The sequence below is a fragment of the Diplotaxodon limnothrissa genome, linkage group LG6 (assembly GCF_057381915.1).
Source record: "Diplotaxodon limnothrissa isolate DT_005_m linkage group LG6, D_limnothrissa_male_GT1.1, whole genome shotgun sequence".
Classification (NCBI taxonomy): Eukaryota; Metazoa; Chordata; class Actinopteri; order Cichliformes; family Cichlidae; genus Diplotaxodon; species Diplotaxodon limnothrissa.
Window position 1 is genome coordinate 7,736,270 of NC_140601.1, and position 21,032 is coordinate 7,757,301.

Here is a 21,032-nt window from a genome sequence, read left to right on the forward strand (position 1 = left end):
CAGCGACGCAGTTTTGCATCTCTGTACGTTGTTTATGCATTGGCAGTGTCATATTATAAGTTCTAATATTGATGTCATTTTGAGTGGATAATTTGCTGGTTTTGTCTGACAGACTTGCTGCAAAACTGTGATACTTTTTTTCTTTCTTTGCAACTTGGTTACAACCCATCCTTTCACACTGTATATAGTCATGCAAATGCAATGATATTGATGAACCTTGATGGATGGAGTGAATTAGAGTCAGGCAATTCACAGTGGGCAGCATGATTATACATGTTGGGAATTTTGGCTGCAAAAACTCCAGAAATCAAACATGCTGTAAACACAAACGTTCAAGAACATTACATGCACACAAGTGTCCAACAACACACTGAAAGGAAAGACACACGCTAACAAGGACAGAGAAGTCCAGACGTCGTGTCCTTGTGAAGTCCAGCAGTCATGCTGGCAAGAGACGGAGGAACAGGTGGGCAAATCAGCCGGTCCGGCAGAGATCGAGGGAACAAGGGAGAGAGGTGAATGGAAAAACCGAAGATTAGAGCCATGGGAAAGATTGTGTGAGGAGGAGAAAGGCAACAGGCATGTCCCAATATAATTAAAGGACAGAGGAATGAAATGAAGGTTGCAGAAGAACTGACAACCAGTGACTCTACTTGACAATTAGATTACACAGAAAATTAGAAAATTTAAAAATACAACATATCGGAAAGTTAAACTTCTAGTGACACAACTACTCCTGGAAATGGAAGCACCTTTTGTACCTACTAAAGAAAATATTCTGCAAATGTTCAAAGTATTCATTAAAAGAATACTGCCCACCGATATAAGAAAATTGCCTCTCCTAATTACTTGAAAACCAGCCATTAAGTTGGCCAGACGGGTCAGAAAAGCACAGCATACATTTTAATAAAACACAGGTGACCAGGGGAAAGAATGATTCATTCCTCTTTATGACCTCCTCAATTTGTCCTTTTCCTTCCTATATACGTGAAGTTAAAGTAGAAAAAAGGAGGAGAGAGGAGAAAAAAACTGAAGAGAACGGAGGAAAGGTGGTGGGAAGGAGTGAGTTTGGGTGGGGATAGAAGGATGGACAGAGAGTCCATCAGCTGAGTGTTAGTAGTCTGCTGAGATCAGCAATAACGCTAGAGTGAGAAAATTAACCGAGGGAAAGCAAGAGGAAGGGGGTGATGAGGGTGGAGAATGTGGTGAGAATGAGTGCTTCTGTCCTGCTGCTGCCAATGAAAGCTTCAGCTATGAGGAGACGGAGAGGAGTGGACAAACACAGAGAAGAATGAAATGAGTAAAAAACAAACCAGTTGTTTGATTGAAAATATAAATGCTGTACTGCATCATGACTGTTCCACAAACAAATTTGAAATGAACAGCACGCTACAAAACATGCTCAGTCATCTCATTGTTTATTCTTCATTATCTGTTGGAATTCATTGGAAGCACTGGCTAACCCTTAGGTTGTAATGCAGCATTATTATTGTATATTGTGATATTGCTTCTACTTACAAAAAGCTTGTGTCCATTCAGCCAATCTGGATTGTATTTTCCTAAATATGAGGCCACATTTCTAGCTTCTAAACATAAAGTAATTGCAGAAAACTAATTAATTATAAACAACCAGAGCACAAGTTATTGTTTGTCCCTAAAAGTACACTGAGGAAATGTATTATTTGTAATAATGCATTTGGCCCACACACAGTACTGTGCAAAAGCTTTAGGATAATTAAGATGTTTGGCTTCATGCTATCATAACCCAGTTAGGTAGGAATCATGATGATCATGACAGCACCACCAATCACTTCAGCCGAAAACATTGAATCATTCTGGGTTTAAATGAAGCCATTGAAACAATTAAGATGGCTTTAATTCACAGAAGAACTGAGGAAAACTCTCTGACATGTCTTTTTAAAGAATCTTTCTTTACTACTAAATACATTAGAAAAGCTTTTAAAAGAAAAACAAAGAATTAGCGCTCTAAGTTTAGATTAGTATCAATGAAAGCAGCATTTATTGGATTTATGAGACACATGATGCAATTTGAATATCTGTTACATTAGGTTCAAACACATCCCTTAAATATGTATATGTGTATATTGTCCAGTACATGTGTGAATATGTGTGGAGGGTTTAATGGTTGAGGGCTCAGTGGGAGACACTAAGGGGACAGGAGTTCACACTGTGATGACACATGGCACTCCTACACTATTTCCACACAAGGCACACATGGGCTATGTGGAATTCATTTACATAGAAATACACATGCACACAAACACAGCACAGCTAATGCACGTGTGACTGGCTGGAACCTGTCCAAGGCTCTTTCATGTTGTCTGTGTGTGTTTAAACACGCAGCACACGTGGCTTTTGCACACAGACCGTGTTGTGTATACGCTGATAACATTTAACATTGTATGCTTCTACATACAGATAACTGTATGAGCCTGCATCACATACACACATGTATTGACACTGTAAGTTTTCAGTAAAACTGTGCACTGTGGTCAACACATTTCAGAAGGCACAACCTTTATTTTGAAGGCAGTCTCCATTTCCAGTTTGTGTTGCACTTTTCAGCTTCACTATTGACATTTCGCAATACTCAAGTCTGTACTTGCATTCTTGGTAGTTTGTATTTCACATGGCAGTCTGGACTCAAGATGATTATTGGATAAAAAAAATCAGGTCTGATGTGAGAATGCTTTTATTTTCATTTTAGTTGACACCCAAAACAGTAGACAGCTGGTGTTTGGGGGAAAAAAAGAAAAGAATAAATGTTAAAAACACAAGTTAATCATTTCGGGAGCAGTCTTCAAGATGTCCACGTATCAACATGCTGCTCCAGATGTTTCTGCTTTTTCCTCCTGGATTAAAATATCTTTAATGTTAGATTTGATGCAGAATAAGCTGTTAAAATAAGAACAGCACATTTGTACATCAGGGAATAAAGTGAGACATTCAATTCCAAATATACTGACAGCTCTCCAGTGAGACATTAAAGTTAAATAAAACAATGCAGTTATGAAACTTAACTTTAATCTCAGCCTAACTGATTTGATCGGGAACAAATAAAACACTAAAATAAGCCAAACAAACCGTTAGAAATTATCTTTATAAATCGTGTTTTGTGTTTAACCTCTACTGAGTAGCAAAAGCACACAGGGTTTTTGAAAACGATGAGTCTCAACCTCCCTGATCTCTGGAAACCTCGGAGCACTTTCACTAATAGGCAATAAATCGAGCAGATATTTGAAGTTTACACATCTACATTCTTCCCTGAAAATATTTAAAAAATATATTTCTGTGTCACAGAAACAGTAATATTTAAAACTTTGCTTACAGCCTTAGCTGCTCTCTTCCATTATTTCTTCTGTGGGGTTTCAGATGAAATGCATTCTGGGATACTTGACTTCACCAAGTCAATGCAAGTCACCACCAGTGAACACTCAATAGAATAAGTGACTGGGGCAACTGGCTAATGGCCTAATCAATTGCAAGAATGTTTTTTAATGTTTTTTGTTTTTTTAACCTGTGACCGTTGGTTACAAACTGGTCGCCAACTCGTCTCTGCCTCTATGACTTTTGACCCTAAACTTCCACTGGTCCAAAATGGCAGACAAGTTAGGATCATTTTTTTAATTATTCAGTTAAAATAAGCTTGGTTGTTAATGTAATATCATATTTATCTTTATTAATTACTGTATGATTTCATTCTGTAGAACTCAGCTAATCAGGTACTGCTTTGTACTGATGCAAAGTTTGGCATGGCAGGCTGTGGCAGGTCACCTTTGAAACCAGCCTCAAGTAGCCATTAAAGGAACTGAAGTTTTTGTCATGTCCATGTTACAGTGGCTTAATTTTAATGTGAATCACATTATTTTATGTGTGCAACTTACAGTTATATCGCAGCCCAATCGAGAAGAAACATCATACACATACTAGTCTGTTGATATGGCAACTACCACTTTAGGTTATCACGCCCCATTTGCTAGTTAAGTGCTTGCCTAGCTAAATTCTTAAGAAGGTGGATCCAATTGAAACAGTAGAAACCACACAGAGAACCTCTGTATAAGTACAAGTAGGGTCTTATTTTTTAAATTTTGGTAATTAGATGTATTTTGTAAAAACCTCAAACACTTAAGACAAAGACATGATCAGAGAAAGTCCTGTGCTCAAACTGCAGCTTGGGGTTTTGCCAGTTCTGGCCAAGACTGGTACACATCCAAGGTAATTAGTAAAGGCTTGAATTCAACTGCAAGACCTATAAGTAACCATTGAAAATTCTAAAATACGTGCACAAAATATCAGAAGTAATGGATGTATGGATAATTTTTCCTGTTTTATCTCATGGAAATAATAGTTGCTTCTTAGCTGTGTCTAACAAAAAGGTTAAGAATTGTTCACAGGAAGACCAATTAGTGAAATCAAGATCCAAGTCTACAAAGAGGTTTGGCCGGTTTTCATTTGCATAAATAATAACATCTATGTTATGTGTGCGTGTGTGGGATGTCTGATGTTTGTACAATACAGCCATTTCAGAATAAACCAGAAGCAGAGAAAGTGGATCATCCATTCTACCTGGGCTTCATTCATCACTGTCATCTGATCATGCATTGTGTATGCACACACACGTGTCTAATATGTGTGTCTGTGTTTCCATGCAGTAAAACAATGCGCTGGTAAGCATCAGTCTGCATGCAAAGAAGCTGCTCTTGCATTGTGTGCTGTGTTCCTGTCAGCAGGCTCAGGATCTGTGGTTAGAACAGGGGAGCTGCAGGGGCAGCAGGGTAGGTGAGGGTCATGTGTGTAAGTGTATGTGGGTGGGAGATGCGGGTGTTTGGAGGGGTTGGAAAATCAATCGCTGGGAGACCCACTTCCCATCCCTGTTTCTGCGGCAATGCCAAGATTCCATCAATGAGCATGGGCTGCGTTTCCCTGGCAACGCTTATGAATGAGAGCAGGTCGGTAACTGTGGAGACTAAGTGAAGAGAGGAATTGCCAGTTGCCATGGCAATGCCATGAACAGGGATAGACCGAGCAGAGTGAAGGTGGCGAGTGACCTCTGAGATCTTAATCAGTGCCATCAATCATCATCATCAAAGCGCTGTTCCTCGGCGGGACAGCAGCAAACAGAAGCCTCATGTTGCAGCAGGTCTTGGACCTTGATTTGATACTTTGATACTTAGGATAGTTCGCATGTTATTCTCTGAACAGTACCTGTGAATTGTAAAGAAATTTGGGGAAATGAATTCAATCTTTAACATGCAAGTTATAATTACATGATTAAAATAATGTTGAAACAACAGCACACCAGGCTTACAATACTTATACAGGACATTCCAGTTAACCTCTAAACCTGCTGCCATCAAAATAATGACTAAACGCTGGAAGGGATACTCGTGACGTTTAGTGTTTATCTTATTTACGTCCACCTTTTATGAAAGGCGCATGTAGCTACTGTTCATTTGAAAAGGCCTATTTTGAAACCTCAGTTTGAGCACCCTACAGGGTGTTTTTTAAGCTAAAGGTATATTTAGATAAAAGGGTGGAGTGGTAAGTTATCACGTGACCGTAGAGCTTGGTTAGGCGCATCTTTAGATTCTGTAGGTGCAATGCATAGATTCAGTGCTACGTAAATGATTACTAAAATACTTTTAAATGATTTTTAATTATTAAACTAAAGCACAGACTTGATAGAAATAACAATACACAGCCGACATTAACAACAAAAACATGAATGAGAGGTCTAATTCAGCGATTTGAGTTAAATAAGGTGAAGGCTAGGAGATAGTGATTAGGCTGATTACAGTTAAACCTGTCCAAAGATCTGACTAATGTTTGGACCTAGGCCATTGTTTAACACTTCATTCATTTGCATCTGTTACACAGATGTCTTGTGTTTTTTTGCGTCCTATCATTTCTATCATATATTGTACAAGACAATAGAGTTCAGGTGAACTTAGGCAAAGCTAACACACTGTTAGCATATGTAATTGTATATGTGTGTGCGTGTATGTGTATGCATGTGTGTGTGCGTGTGTGCATCTTTGCAGGTTGATAGCTAGGTGTTTCCCAGCAGTGAGATCCTCTGTCATCACTGTCCAAACACCTCCTCCCTCTGCAGCTGAAACACTCTGTCTTTCTCTCTGGAGTCTCTTCAGCTCTCTCTTTGGGGGTTCATTGACTCTCTGCTTGTCTCTACTGCTGAATCTCACACTTTTGACGCACAGGACTATCACTCTTTTTCAATCCGCTCACTCTATCTCACACTTACTCTCTCTTAAGGGATACCTCGTCTCCCTCTTCCCAGTCTGTATTTCATTAGGGAGCGTCTAGTTTAAGATAAATCTCCCTTGTAATACCCTGTGTTTGTAGCCTATATTCCCAGTTTATTTGAATTAATTTGGATTTTAGGGCAATAGAGATATAGAGCTTGTTTCTTTAAGCCTAATTAAGGGCCATGACCTTTTTTTCTTTTTCTTTTTTTTAGTGGAGAGCTTTTTTTTTCTTTTTGTATGCTACTAAGTGTAATCCATGTCTGAGAAAACATACTAATTGTGTATGGTTATTAGCATTTAAACAAATTCAGAGACAGAAATATGTCAGTTAGCATTAGCAAACAATACCAAAATGCCAACGTGCCACAGGCTTCACTGAGGAGCTAGTTAAATCACTTTCTAATCCCAATCTTGACTAAAGAATAAATCTAACGTCAAAGACGCCAGCCTAGTTTAGGTATATACAATGGACCCTACTGTTGGTGGTCCATTCAGGTGCTATTCTTTTATTATTTTGAGTATTGGTTTTAACTTTTTCTTCAAAATAGTTTTGGTTTTAGTCCTATCTTTGCATTCACCTACTAAAGATTTTAATAACTGTCTTGACTATTAAAATATTCATATTTTCAATCGTAAATTAATATTGTGGCATCAAAGCTTTGTTTAACTGGTGCCTTTTTTCATGAAAGATTTAAGCAAAAGTTGTGATACTAATTAAAAAGATCATAATGGTCATGTATAACATGATTACACAGCCTTCTGCTCCTCACGTTTGCCTCCTCTCCTTCAACTTAACTCTTAGGGATTTGTCACCCATAGCTGTTCCTCTGTGTCTTCTCGCAATCTTCCATGCACTTCGCTTTCCACTTCATCCATCTATCACCACCAGCAGCATACTCTCTGCTCCCTCTACTGGCCACATCAATACACTGTGGGCAGGTTCATCCTTTGACAGTGGCGACTGCATCCTCAGTGTTAGAATTGTCTTCAAAAGCGGTAGATGCCGTCTCACATGAATGAATTTTGGAGCTCTAGATTCACCTTAAATTGATTGTCACAGGAGAAAAAAAGTGGGACAAAAATAAACAGAGGGCGAAAGGCAAGGCAATAAATGACAGACACAGTGAGACGGAACAGCAGAAAAGTCAGATTAATGATATCAAAACAGACCCTTTGTTCTCTTACCTCATCCATTTGTTTATCCAGGCATAAACCCAACTGCCCAGAAAAATGTCCCCTAAGCTTTAATGCTCCAAGTGAGTAAGCAGTAATTTGTGCAGGCCAAAAAAGAAAACGATATGATCATAAAACCAACAGAAAGTCATCCACAATAGATTAAATCATGAACAACAAACCTATTCAGTGGATGTGGTGTATGTCAGGTTTACAGTGTTATATAATATCATGCTGTGGGAAAGTGTATGAGAAAAATGAATTAAGCAAGGCAGAAAAAAGGGCAAACGGAAGTTCAGTTTACACTGATTATAATGATCTGGTTTAAATTCATTTAGGTTACTATTAAACTACCTAACTATCTCAGTGTAGACTCCCTTAAACAAGCTGCTCTGAGCTGTTTGTTTTCACTAGAACCTCGTCGTGATGTTCTCATCGAGAACATTTGTTCATTTATTATTGACAAAATCTGTTTTGTCCATGAAACTTGATAATGTTTAAGTATGCTTTAAAAGTAGATGTTAACTTATTAAACTGCCACTAGCAGCAGCCATGCAGCGTGTGCACATTCCTAAAACAATTGTTCTGATCACCTGTAGTTAAACATCAGCTCAAGCCACCGGTAAACGTCATGCTGTTTCACTTGCTTCATGTTCTGAGTGCTCTCATGAACGCGGTGATTGAAGACTGAAGCCGTTTGCTTATTTTGCTGAGGTCAGGTATTTTCAAATCTGCAGCATTGCCTTTAGCTGTGGCAGTTAAAAAGCCATTGAGAGAATGAGGGGATTGGCTGCTGTCCCTGTGTCTGTTAATAAATGACCTCTTACTGGAATTAGCAACCAACCTGTGGAGAAGTGGAGGAGGGAGTGAGATTAAGAAGGTAGTGGCTGGAACAGGAAAAGCAATGGATGGATGGATGGCAGGGTGGCAGATGCCAACATTTAGCAAGTTTTAGATTTGATTTGTGCAGCCCTTTTGTCATTGTTTCAGTCCACTTCCTGTTTCTTAGAAAGGGTGGTACGACTGACTGCTAAATGCTACTCCTATTGTTAAATCTCATGCCTTTCTCACACATGGTTAAAAAAATACAATATTGCTTTTTTTCTAATTTAGGGCATACATTTATACGGCACATAAAGATGGGACAAAATAGCGTGTGAGCACCTCCATTTCCACATAGTGCTGATAGGTGGGGTTAGGTTTGCGTGTGATTTGCAAAAGTTGTGCTGTTCTAATGATAGGCACAATCTGTTCATTTCAACATGGCATGCATATTCTTCCAAGAGTCGTGCAGTTAAGCACAATTAGGCAAACTGAGAGATGATATTCAGCTGCAAGTCATTTACTAACAGGACAGGCGCTGCTCGTTAATTGTAATCAGAAAACCATATAAATGTGTATGCTAAACGTAGGCAGTGTGGCAGACAGAGTCATAAAAATAGAAACGGGGTTCAGTAACTGACAGGTGCCCAAAGTAGGACTGTGAACTGTGCTACAGTATTTTGACATCACGCTCTGTTCTTGTATTAAGACAACTTACATCTCGTCCATCTTCAGAACAAACCGTAAATGTCTGACTGACAAAGGTTCATTTCTATACTCTCAGACTGGTTGTGTTAACAGTGCCACCACAACTTTACTATGGTGGATTTGTTTAGGAAAAAAATTAAGTAAATTAAATTAAAAAAAATATGCAGGTTTTTTTTTGTATCTGTGATCTATATCTCACGTTTTGAATTTGTGTAGGTCAACCACTACAAACAGCCATGTATGCACAGCTCGTGAGATCACAGTGAAAACCGTATGAGCTGTCCATGGTCCTGAAATTATAACGGTTTCCTTTAAATGCAATCTTTAAAAATGTAAAGTTATTAACGTATATGCATGGATCAGACGTGCTGATGTTCATGTATGGCCTGATTATTTTCAGGATAAGGTCCGATTTCATCATCATGATCCCCCTGTTCTCTCTTTTCTTCTGTGATTTCATTCTGAATGTCTTTGCATAGGCTGTGAAATCATGGCCCATATATGAAATAACACAAACATTAGTATATCAGTTTGTGACAAATACAAGAGGGTCAGAACCACCAAACCCACCAACCACAGTTTGTGTTAGCAAATCCGGTCCACGGTGTCATGTATTATGGTGCTATAGGAAAGCTTGCTTACAACTACAGGCAATGTAAAAGCTGATTTATGAGAAAGCAGCTAATAAATGAGTCCAGATATGAATTATGAGGTTTTTTCAGTGGTCAAAGGATAGTCATACAAATGCACAAAAATGCCAGCTAGTGAATGAGAATGATGCTGAGGCTGTGCGACAGCTGGGCTTCTCTTTCTTGTCATTGGTAGCTAATGTGTGGACAGTTACAGTAAGCAAATCATTTCAAAGTATCCTTGTTTGAACTAACTGAGCTTTAAAGAAGAAAGTGAAACTTTTAAGCATCAGATGTCTGCCAATGCAGTGCGCTCCTTCCCTCTATCTCACTCCTCTTCCTCAGTACATCCCCTGTCTACGCCCCCACACTTCCTCCCTCCCCCTCCTATAGGACCTACCCTGCCTTCCGCCTACGTTCAAGACAGGTTGGAAAATTCCATGCTCCTTCTCCAGCTGACTTTGTGCCAGAGCTCTCTCTCTCTCACACACACACACCTACACATTAAAGACACACAGAGCAGTCAGAACAGATACAGAATGTGTCAGCAGTTTCCAACAGCAAACATATTGTTACTGAAGTAACACATCACACACATAGATATTGGTTTAAGGTGAACATATAGTTGTCTTTATGTTTTCTGATTGTTATTTTTGCTTTCAACTGAGACGTTTTCTGTTATTTAGCCCTTAGCCTAGCATTGATGGGTAAAATAGTTGAAGTACCTTGTCAGTATAGCACAACAGAGCACAACAACACATCGTAACTGCATCTTTAAATTTCACTACAAACCTCTGTGAATATTCAGAATGCAAAATCGGTTTTGAGACCTGCACAAAGAGAGGATTCATTGAAGCTGCCTTGAGCAGAACTGGTTTAAGCTAGGTGTACCTAAAAAAGTGGTGAGAGTGTAAATGATAGTGTTGACTGCTTTCAGAGACGATCTCATGTATTTTGTTTCTTTCTCTGTAGTATTTTGTCGTCAGTGGGGTCTACGTTTGACCTGAGGACACTGCGAGCCGTCAGGGTGCTGCGACCCTTAAAACTGGTGTCTGGAATTCCAAGTAAGTGTTTTTGCTTCTATGCTAATTTCAGATCCTTCCATACCAACCATGTCACATTCAAGTCCAATGAATAAAATCTGAACAAATCTAAATTTTACTGCAAGTTGCAATGTTTTTTGATATTCTATATATTCTTTGTCATTACAACGTGGTTGCCAATCGAGGAGCTACTAGACAAGCTAACCTCACTGCTCTTAATTTACTGACTGACATTTAACAACATCGACCTTACATTTATCACTTAGTATCATACTGTCTACTTTATTTTTGATTTGTTCTAAAAAGCACCCAAGCTATTCCATGTCTATTATTTATTTGCGTGTCTTGCGCTGAATCCTCCAGGCCTGCAGGTGGTGCTCAAGTCCATTATGAAGGCTATGATCCCCCTGCTGCAGATTGGTCTCCTCTTATTTGTGGCCATCCTCATGTTTGCAATCATCGGCCTGGAGTTTTACATGGGACAGTTCCACAAGACTTGCTATGATGATGTTACAAGTAAGTAGAAAGTGGTAAAAAACCAATGTGTGGTGAGCCTTTGTGACTTGTTCCAACAGAAAGGGTGGTGGCCCCATCCCATTTCAGGTGTACATAGGTTTTCTGTTCATTAGGAAAATAACAAATAAATAATAAAATGAATGATGGAGGCTTTGGTTTTTTGGGTCCTGGTATTTTTATGCTATCCTTGTGGCTTGTTTTAATACTTGAATAGGACAGGACCGGGTTCATAGACTCAAAATACATGATGTGTGTAACTCACTGAAAAAAGCGTGTTACTTTGTCAGAATTTGTTAGCCTCTTGAACAGATGAACACAGCCAGTCACTGCATTTTTTTTCTTTCTGACACCCAAAATGGGGGTTATTTAGTTATTTTATAGTGAAGCTGTATCTTTCTCTCTGTGATCAGATGAGACTGCAGATGACAGGCCGTGTGGTACTGCATCGCCATCCCGGCTGTGCTCCAATGGCACGCACTGTGGGGAAGGGTGGATTGGACCCAACTACGGGATCACCCAATTCGACAACATTCTGTTCGCCGTGCTCACCGTCTTCCAGTGCATCACCATGGAGGGATGGACAAACATGCTGTACCACGTATGTCTGACTAGCCACCCGAGACCCTTTTTCTTTTAACTGAACATCAGGCGATTGGGGAGAACCATCATGCTTTCACTGTGGAAAGCAGTTACCTGTACCCACTGGTTTGTGCATTGCACCAACACCAATATTTACTAATTCGTGATACCATAAATAAAATCCTCTAGGCATAATGAAAATTTGCTGAAACGTGACCATTGACTAAACCATGTTATTTGTCAGATAAATGCATTAAAACGGCTCCAATGTATTAACATAGAAGCCGGTAGAGACTGACTCACTTTTAAGCCTCTGGTCATTCAAGGAACTGCAGTTTGAGGTTTAAATTTGGTAAAAGCAGTAAAGTGATTTTTACTCTTTTTTGTATTTAGGCACACTGGACTTGCCACATTGGTTGGAGGTTAGAGTTGAGCTGAATTTCAATTATCCAAACGAAGCATAAAGTATTTAAAGATCTGATTCAAAATGCCATTTATTTGCCCAAAAGACATATCCCGTATACTCTGTCATTATCTCTTTGACTTCCTTTATCCATCATCTGTCCTTTTCCTGCTTTTGGAGCTGCTCTCTTTTTCTTCTCCTCCGCTCACTATTCTGGTCCGTCTTGCTCTATATTTAACATCTTTTCTGATGGATGAAGGCTGACTTCCACTCTCACACGAGCAGTTGGGAGGAAACCAATGAAAATTTAATAGAGGATGGACTGAGCATTGTAGCAGCAGTACAAAATCCAGTGCATAGATGCAGCCCTCCAACAGTGGATTATAATCATAGCTTATTAGCTCATAGTTTATCAAAAAGAAATACAATATCCTCCAGCAGCCGGGTTCATGTTATTGTGAGTTGAGTGAAAGAAGTAAGTCACACAGTGTCTGAGGATTACAGGGAGACCCAAAAACCTTTGGACATACTTTCTAAATGTTTCTTAGTTTTGCCTCCGTACACCACCCACAGTGGATTTTAAATTAAACAATCAGCATGTGAGTAAAGTGTTGGCTTTCATTTTAGAAAAAAGAATGAAAATAAAATGTACTCTTTAGGTATAAAGACATTTTCTATACAGTCCTCTGTTTTCAGAGGTTCAAAGGTAATGGGACAAGCAAACATTTTTAAAATATTAGTATAGTTTATAATACTCAGAGGACAATCGTTTCCACTTTACTTTCAATTGCTGCTTGTTTGTGGCTCTCGCTGCCTTCAGTTTTGATTTTAGTAACTGAAAAGCATACATTGTTGCAGTGATGCCCAAACTGCGGTGTTGAGCATTGAAGGTAGTTCAGGTACAATTTTTCTGTATGAATTTATTCATTTATATGAAAAGTGAATTATAGCTGGTAATAGGAGGGGGTTAGTTTGAGATATTACTTTGACCTGCATTTACTGTTCTTGCATCAAAGTTTTGGTAATAACACTTTGCATAAGACTGGGTTGCATTAGCAATTTATAGACAGCAACCTGTGTTGTTTAGGTTTCTTGAATAAAAATTTTAAGGAAGTGCATCACTTCATCTTGTAGTTTGATTAGAGTGAAGATTTAAGATTGGGATGTTTTAAATGGGCCACAGCACTCTTGACTTTTGGAATGACTGCTGTGTTAGGTTCTATCTATGAGATACATCTAATCTATTAGATCAGATTGGGGTCAGATCAGTGATTTAACTACTGAAGAATACCCCTTTCTTTGCCTTGAGAAGCTTTAGGGTTGGTTTAGAAGTGGTCATTATCCATCTCTGTGTTTTGCAGCATCTGACTGAGTTTAAGCAAAGAGTTTAGCCTCAAATATTTCAAAATTCAATGTGCTACTTGTATGAACAGTCACACTGGCATTGGCATTACATAAATGCCCACGCCACCATGTTTGACAGATGATGTGGTGCACTTTCTCTCATCATTCTGGTACATGTTAACCTTGATCTCATCTCTCCGAAGCATTCCACAAAAATGAACAAAGGAATCAAATCTGACAGTTGTGTGCTAGAGTGACTAAAGTGTTGAAAGGCTTATTAGAACAAACGTAGTTGACATTCTCTGCAGAAGAAAAGCAAAGGAAAGTTAAACCAACAGTGCATGACCGATGTGTGGCCGTGTGTTTCTTGCAGAGTAACGATGTAAGTGGCAGTTACTTTAATTGGATGTACTACGTCCCCCTCATCATCATCGGCTCCTTCTTCATGCTCAACCTGGTGCTGGGTGTACTCTCAGGGTAAAAGCCTGCCATTTGTCTTACAAAAACAATTGAGCTTTGTTTTTTTTCCCACAATAATTTATGTTTTGCACTTTCGTTCCATGAATAGTAAAAAAAATAAATGACAAATGTTCCCACAGTGAATTTGCCAAAGAGAGGGAGCGAGTGGAGAACAGGAGCGAGTTCCTCAAGCTGAGGAGACAGCAGCAGATTGAGAGGGAGCTCAACGGATACCTTGAGTGGATCTGTAAAGCAGGTCAGTGCGCACTCGCATTCACACCAGTGCTGACACATGCTGCTCAAGCTCCTACTAGAGAATTAAAAAAACACACACACACACACAACCAAATCCTGATATAATGCTCCAAAATCTCATTTCATTGAATTCTACAGAGGAGGTGATTCTGGCTGAGGAAGATACTACAGGGAACTTTGATGGTAACTAAACTTCATTTGCTGTGTTAATGTTTTTGTATGACAGTGAGAAAGGCACTGCCCATAGAGTATAAATAAAGGTACAGCAAATAAAAGTCTAGTACAATTTTTTTTTTATCTTAAATGCTTTAGCGGTTTTTAGAGCTGCTCATTTAAATGTGCAAATAAATGTGGGATTTAGCGCGGTACAGCAGCAAGTGACAGATTCTGTGGGAAGGGTGAGAGAGTGACATCTGAGAGACAGACTGAAGACGAGACAATTCGTTTCTCTCTCTCTAGGTTCGAGGCGTAGGCCAACCATCAAAACCAAAAACAACAAGACAGAGCTGCTGAACCCTGAGGAAGGAGAGGACAACATTGGAGATGCAGTAGGTAAGACAAACACAGGGATGACACGCAAAGGACGAATAAGGACCAAGAACAGAGTCGTGTTTTGAATTCTACACTATCGTCATCATTGTAAAGATAGAGGAAACTGAACTGGAGATATAAATCTGTTAAATCTTAAATATAGACTCTTATGTCTCCCTTATATCCCCTTCGTCCCCGTTTTCTCCTTCTTCTTCTTAGGTTTTGCACGCTCCAGCATAAAGAGCGGTAAGGAGGGCTCCAATTACAGCAAGAAAGAGCGACGGCTGCGATTCTTCATCCGTAAGATAGTGAAGACGCAGGCTTTCTACTGGATAGTGCTCTTTCTGGTGGGCCTCAACACCATCTGTGTGGCCGTGGTGCACTACGACCAGCCTGAGATGCTCACTGACTTTCTCTGTGAGTAAAAGCCAGAGACTGTACAGAAAAGATGGATGCACTGTGATGACAAACACTTGTTTGTGGACCCCAATTTTTAAGTTTTGATACTAGATGCCCTCTGTACAAAGGTACATTCATGGATTCTATAGACACATCACACACACACAGGTCGCTGCTAATTACTGCTAGCATTTTAATAAATTAACACAGGAATTTCCCCCACTAGTTCAGTTTGCCTTTATATTTTGCTAGAGCCAGATTTTCTGATTATTTTTAAAGTGCTCTTGAGAAATAATTCAATGTTTTTCTTTGGACATTGGCTGCTTTTTCTCTTTGTTTTCAGTCTAGTGTTTTTTAAGTGACCATTTTCATGTTTTTCTGTTTGTTGAGCACCTAAGTCAAATAAACATAAGGTATGTGTTTCAAATAACACATGCCTTAGCAAAGAGCTAATTTTAAATTGTATCTGAAAGCACGTTTTTACTAGCAGCCTGTCACAAAAATACATAATTTGTTCCCATTTCTTTAATATATGAAAAAATGTCAAAGATAACAAAGTTTAACTGGCATAAAGTAGTATTTTTGTACATAAAATAGTATTTTTGTACCAACAAGGTGATTCCCAATGAGCTATTATTTTACAACTTGGGGTATCTCGGCATGGTGTGCAGTGTCCTTGAAAAATTTGAGGAAATCGGGTGAAAGTAGAAGTGCTTGAAGTAAAAAAAAAACCTCATCTATGGTAAATGAATAGTATCTGAAAGTTGTGGCAAAAGTCCAGCAAAGACTTGACACAGGACCTAAGAAATGCCCTTAAGTTGATCCATCCATTGTTTGAGGAAGCGTAATCAGAAATGGTCTCAGTGGAAGGCTGTCCATCAAGACGCCATTCTTAAGGAAGAGAAACGGGAAGAGAAGGCTCAGGTATCATCATCGTTGTCGTCTTTATTTATAAAGCACTTTAAAACAACCACAGCTGCCGCAAAACGCTGTACATTGGAACTGAATAATAATAATTAGGTAAACCTAATTACACAAGAACTGGATTGAATATCAGGGCCAACAGTTCTCACAGAGTGATGAATCAAACTCTTTAGCTGAAATCACGATCAGTATGTTCAGAGGAGGTCGGGTGTTGACTTTCAAGCTCGTCTGTTTTTGGTTTATATACCCAGGTTTATGTTTGCATATGCTTCAATAAATTACTGCACATATTTCCCATTTCCCTAGTAAAATACAAACAAAAGGTGGCTCAAAACATTTACTCAATATAGAATGTACTCTTGCCTTTATGCTGTGAGTCATGTAACTTAAAAAGAAAATACTACCCCAGCTCTTTATCATGTGTTATTGTGTGAGCAGCATGTTAAATGCTAATGATTAAGAATTATTACGATTAAAAACAGGAGAAATTAAAACTAGTGATTACTTCAGTATTTATACACTACTTTATATACTAATGCTGCATGTTTTATTTGGGTCACAGGAATGTCTGTTTGGCACTGATGTGCATTAACAGTACACCATGTGCAGGGACCGTTGGTGGACTACATGCAAATAAGAGTACAGGATGCAAAATGCAACACTAAGGCAAACATCTGACACTACGTGTGATGTGCTTCACTGTTTCCAGTTTAATCTCCACCGCTGCCCACTCTCACCTCGTCCCAACCTGAGTCATCTTTTTTACACTTCAGATCTGCCGTTTCCTCCTACACATGCAAACAAGCCTTTACAAATTTAACTACACCAAACAGCAGAAACAGAGTGTGTTCTCTATTTCTCAAGCGTTATCCCCATTCTGTAGTTACACGTATCCTTGATCTGCACTATCATGCTCGGAAGAGTTTTGTTTGCTGAGTTCCACTTGACACACGTTGTGTAACTCTTTAGTTTTAGTTGCTGGCTTGCTGCTGCTGATGTGACCACACACATAAATACTTACTTATACATGTGTACACACAGGCCGTGATGGAGTCAGCTTGTTGTCCCTGGCTGGTGTTCAGCTGCATTAGCATACAAAGTTGTCGTTGCTGATGAAGTCCCTTCATCACCACAATCTCATACAACACTTGCTAGTGGCTCGCACCTCTATTATCATTCACTCAACTGAGTCTTTCTCTCACTCTGTCATGCTCCCATCTGGTTTTCACTACTACCTTCTTTTTACCTGATTTTGATTTTTGTCTTTTTATCTCATTTGGTTTTTCTCTCCGTGGCCTCACTTTCTTTCGTTTTCACCTTCCTTTCTCCACATCCTTACGTCGCCCTCTTGTTCTAACTCACATTCCTCGCCTTCTGTTTCTAACAAAATCCCTTCTCTTTGCTTCATTCGTGCCCCAAATCATTCTTTTCTCCTTTGTTCTCTCTCCAGTCTATGCAGAGTTTGTCTTCCTCGGTTTGTTCATGTCTGAGATGCTGATCAAGATGTACGGTCTGGGCATCCAGCCCTACTTCCATTCCTCATTCAACTGCTTCGACTGTGCGGTGAGTGCACAAACTCACACACTGAAACTAAGTGCAAAAAAAAAAAAAGTACTGATTATAAAATCCAACACTGCATTTAATCTCTCACTGAATTTATTAGTGTGGTGGTCTGCTTCTGTAGTAAGTTTTGTTTTTATTGGGGTTTTTTCTTATCAGTTTATTAATTCCTCAGCAAATGTGATCAGAAGCAAAGACTCTAACTCCAACACAGAGACATTTCCATTTAAATTCCAGTTTTTTGTTTTAAATTAAGCCATCTCAGGATTAAATGTTTAGTGATAGGTATTAGTAAACATGGGTGTTTTCTCTGTTTTGTGATCATTCAAAAACTAAAAGTGCAAAATGTGCCTGGTCAAATTTCTTTTAAAGTTATAACCTATGACTCCTTTTTAGCTTCAGTCTAATACTAGACTAATCTTCTTCTTATGACTTCTTCTTTATATAAGTAATGTTTACTGACAAAGCCGGTGGTCCCCTGGAAAGGACCCGACAATTCAAAGTAAAATAATAATAAAGAAAAATATGCATTTACCTCGGCTTCTTGGATAACTAAGCAGCATCCTAATAATGTCTATGGTATAAACAAGGGTTCTTGTGCCTTGGCAGAGGAAAAATTCTGTTTTCGGGGCTTCAGAGATTTTTTTTTGATAAATAAATACAAGCTTAAACTTCTAATAGCTGCTGATTGAACTCAGCATTCTGACTGTATTGAATTGTGTGTGCGTGCAGGTAATAGTCGGCAGTATCTTCGAGGTTGTGTGGGCCACCATAAAACCAGGCACGTCCTTCGGGATCAGCGTGTTACGAGCTCTGCGATTGCTCCGCATCTTTAAAGTCACAAAGTAAGTGTCTCTCGCTCTTCCTCTGACTTCTCTTAGACTTGCATGCTCTTCCATCAGTACACAAATGAGACGATGATGATAATGAAGCACATGATAAGAGGCTGAGCTTATGGTACATGTAATGAAAGAGAGTTGGATGTTTTTACTAGTGCACGTCATTCTATTTGGGACACCTGTTGGTTACTGGAGAAGCTCAGAGGTGGTAAAAACAGGAGGGTATACATGAAAAGGAGCAAAACAGCTCAGACACAATTTCATGTTAAAATTTCAAATTAACAAAATAAAGGCTGAATTTGGCTTAAAAACATGTACCTGTTCAGAGTTTACGTAAATGGTTTCGATCCTCTTCTTTATCGCTGCCCTCTTTCCTTCCTCCTCTCTCTTTTCTTCTATTGCTTACTTTTTTTGTTGTCTCATTTATCCTCATCATGTGTCCTTCTCCTTGCACACGTCCTCCTTTTCCTCAGGTACTGGGCACCACTTCGAAACCTGGTGGTTTCTCTGCTGAACTCCATGAAGTCCATCATCAGCTTGCTGTTCCTCCTCTTCCTCTTCATCGTGGTATTTGCCTTGTTGGGGATGCAGCTGTTTGGAGGACAGTCAGTATCACCACTAACTTAAGAAGAAGCTCAACTGCCAGTATTAAATTTGAGCATCTATTTTCTTACTGTACATTTTCCTTTCTTCTCCTTAGATTTAACTTTGACGACGGAACGCCTCCTACTAACTTTGACACTTTTGCTGCAGCAATCATGACAGTGTTTCAGGTGGGGAAGAAAGCTTTGTGCCTGGTTTCTTAGAGAACGAAGCAAATATTAAAATGAGAGTAACTCGGTTTTCCAGACTCATTTCTACACTTCACATGACTGAATATTAACAAAGCCTATTGTTGTGCTGTCATCAGTCTTGTTCAGTTCTGACTGCAGGTCCAATGTTTCTGTGTTGTCTTGCAGTGATTTAGAAAGCTGTCTTTTGTTAGGAGCAGTTTTTGCTTTATTTTCTTTGAGTGACTTTGTCAGAGCTGTGTCACTCAAATGTACCAGCGGTATGTGTGTATCAGAGTGTGTAGAGGTATCTAAAGGGCTGAGGGCATTTAAAGTAACACAACTTCATGTCTAATTAGGGATATCTGATATTTGGATTGGACAGTGGTCCGATCCTTACTCGTAAAGCTTGATTGGACAATGTATGTATGGCTGATAAATTCAGCTTACTTGTTGTTTACTACAAAGCACATCAACAGCAGATTAAGCATGACGGTTATCGTAGCATGGAGGAATTTCACAGCAAAGCCGCTGCAGCTTGGAGACGTTGCAGTCCAGCAACTCCCAAAACCTTTTAACTAGAAATGGTGTTCAAGTGAGTTGACGCAAAAAAACCACCAGAATACGTAAAATCTCTGTGAATATTTTGCGTGTCGTGTATTTCGTTGAACTCCAGTGCTCTAAAGGCAGCCGTGCACACCAACTGTGTAATTTTGCTGAAAGAATTTGCGACATTTCTTTTTTCTAACCAAGCTCCAGTTTTCCAGTTTTTCAGATCTGAATAAACAGATCTGACCAATCAGATTATTGCATTTCGCAATACGTGCACTTGTAGCTCAAAACGCGCAGTACTAATATAGTAAAATAATACAGTTTTTAGCTCAGACACACAACTAGATGCTGCTCTGGGTCAATCAGATCTCCGAAATTATTTCTCTGGAAATATCGAGCGAAATATGTGCAAACCATGAAGTTCTCCCAGCTGCTGTGTTCTCTTTATTATGTGATTTTTGAGGATGAATATTCCACAAAAATGCAACACTTTCAGTGCGCATATACATTACACCACAAGCTCGGATCCAAATGTTATTGGTTAGGTTATTATTACTGCTTGATTACTTATTGTTAACAGATAAGTGGTCAAGCAGTGAAGCGACTAAAGGCTTTCACAGCAAACTCACTCCTTTTATATCAGACCAATGAAACTAAAACTCTCTCGACAGATCCTGACAGGAGAAGACTGGAATGAGGTGATGTACTATGGCATTGAGTCCCAGGGTGGAGTGAAAGACAAGGGGATGATCTTCTCCATCTTCTTTATTGTCCTGACACTCTTTGGCAACTGTATCCTGCCTTCACGCTTACCTGTGCATGTACTCAAATGTGCTGTATCTATATGTTCTAAGAAAAGTTATACAGATGCATATATTTTGTCATATCGTTAGCTTCATAGCATAAGTGCCTAAGTCATTTGACTAAGTCAATGACTTAGGCACTTATGCTATGAAGCTAACGATATACATAAAATTCAACTTGTTTTGCTTCTTCTGTCATTTGCTTATCTACAACATGTCGTATCTTTTTTGTCTCCACTTGCTTTTCATGAAAAACACTCAGCTTCCTGTCAGCATTTCTCCCTAACCTCTGCCACCACAGACACTCTGCTTAACGTCTTCTTGGCCATCGCTGTTGACAATCTGGCCAATGCCCAGGAGCTTACAAAGGTACAGGTCTACGTGTTATGCTATGTGTTACCAAGCTGTTGTCGTTAGCTAAAGCACTTGCAAGCAT

At 39.2% G+C, this 21,032-nt stretch overlaps 1 protein-coding gene across 1 annotated transcript in view; it reads left to right on the forward strand.

Annotated features, from left to right (window-relative positions):
- The window catches only part of cacna1ab (calcium channel, voltage-dependent, P/Q type, alpha 1A subunit, b), a 108,615-nt gene that overhangs the window by 19,216 nt on the left and 68,367 nt on the right, over window positions 1-21,032 (forward strand). The window contains exons 3-16 of the mRNA XM_085355563.1: window positions 10,592-10,683; window positions 11,026-11,178; window positions 11,589-11,776; window positions 13,878-13,981; window positions 14,104-14,219; window positions 14,357-14,401; window positions 14,678-14,770; window positions 14,969-15,166; window positions 17,523-17,635; window positions 18,365-18,477; window positions 18,945-19,076; window positions 19,172-19,244; window positions 20,465-20,585; window positions 20,898-20,965. Of these exons, the coding sequence (XP_085211689.1) occupies window positions 10,592-10,683; window positions 11,026-11,178; window positions 11,589-11,776; window positions 13,878-13,981; window positions 14,104-14,219; window positions 14,357-14,401; window positions 14,678-14,770; window positions 14,969-15,166; window positions 17,523-17,635; window positions 18,365-18,477; window positions 18,945-19,076; window positions 19,172-19,244; window positions 20,465-20,585; window positions 20,898-20,965 (1,609 nt within the window). The remainder of the gene's footprint in view (window positions 1-10,591; window positions 10,684-11,025; window positions 11,179-11,588; window positions 11,777-13,877; window positions 13,982-14,103; window positions 14,220-14,356; window positions 14,402-14,677; window positions 14,771-14,968; window positions 15,167-17,522; window positions 17,636-18,364; window positions 18,478-18,944; window positions 19,077-19,171; window positions 19,245-20,464; window positions 20,586-20,897; window positions 20,966-21,032) is intronic.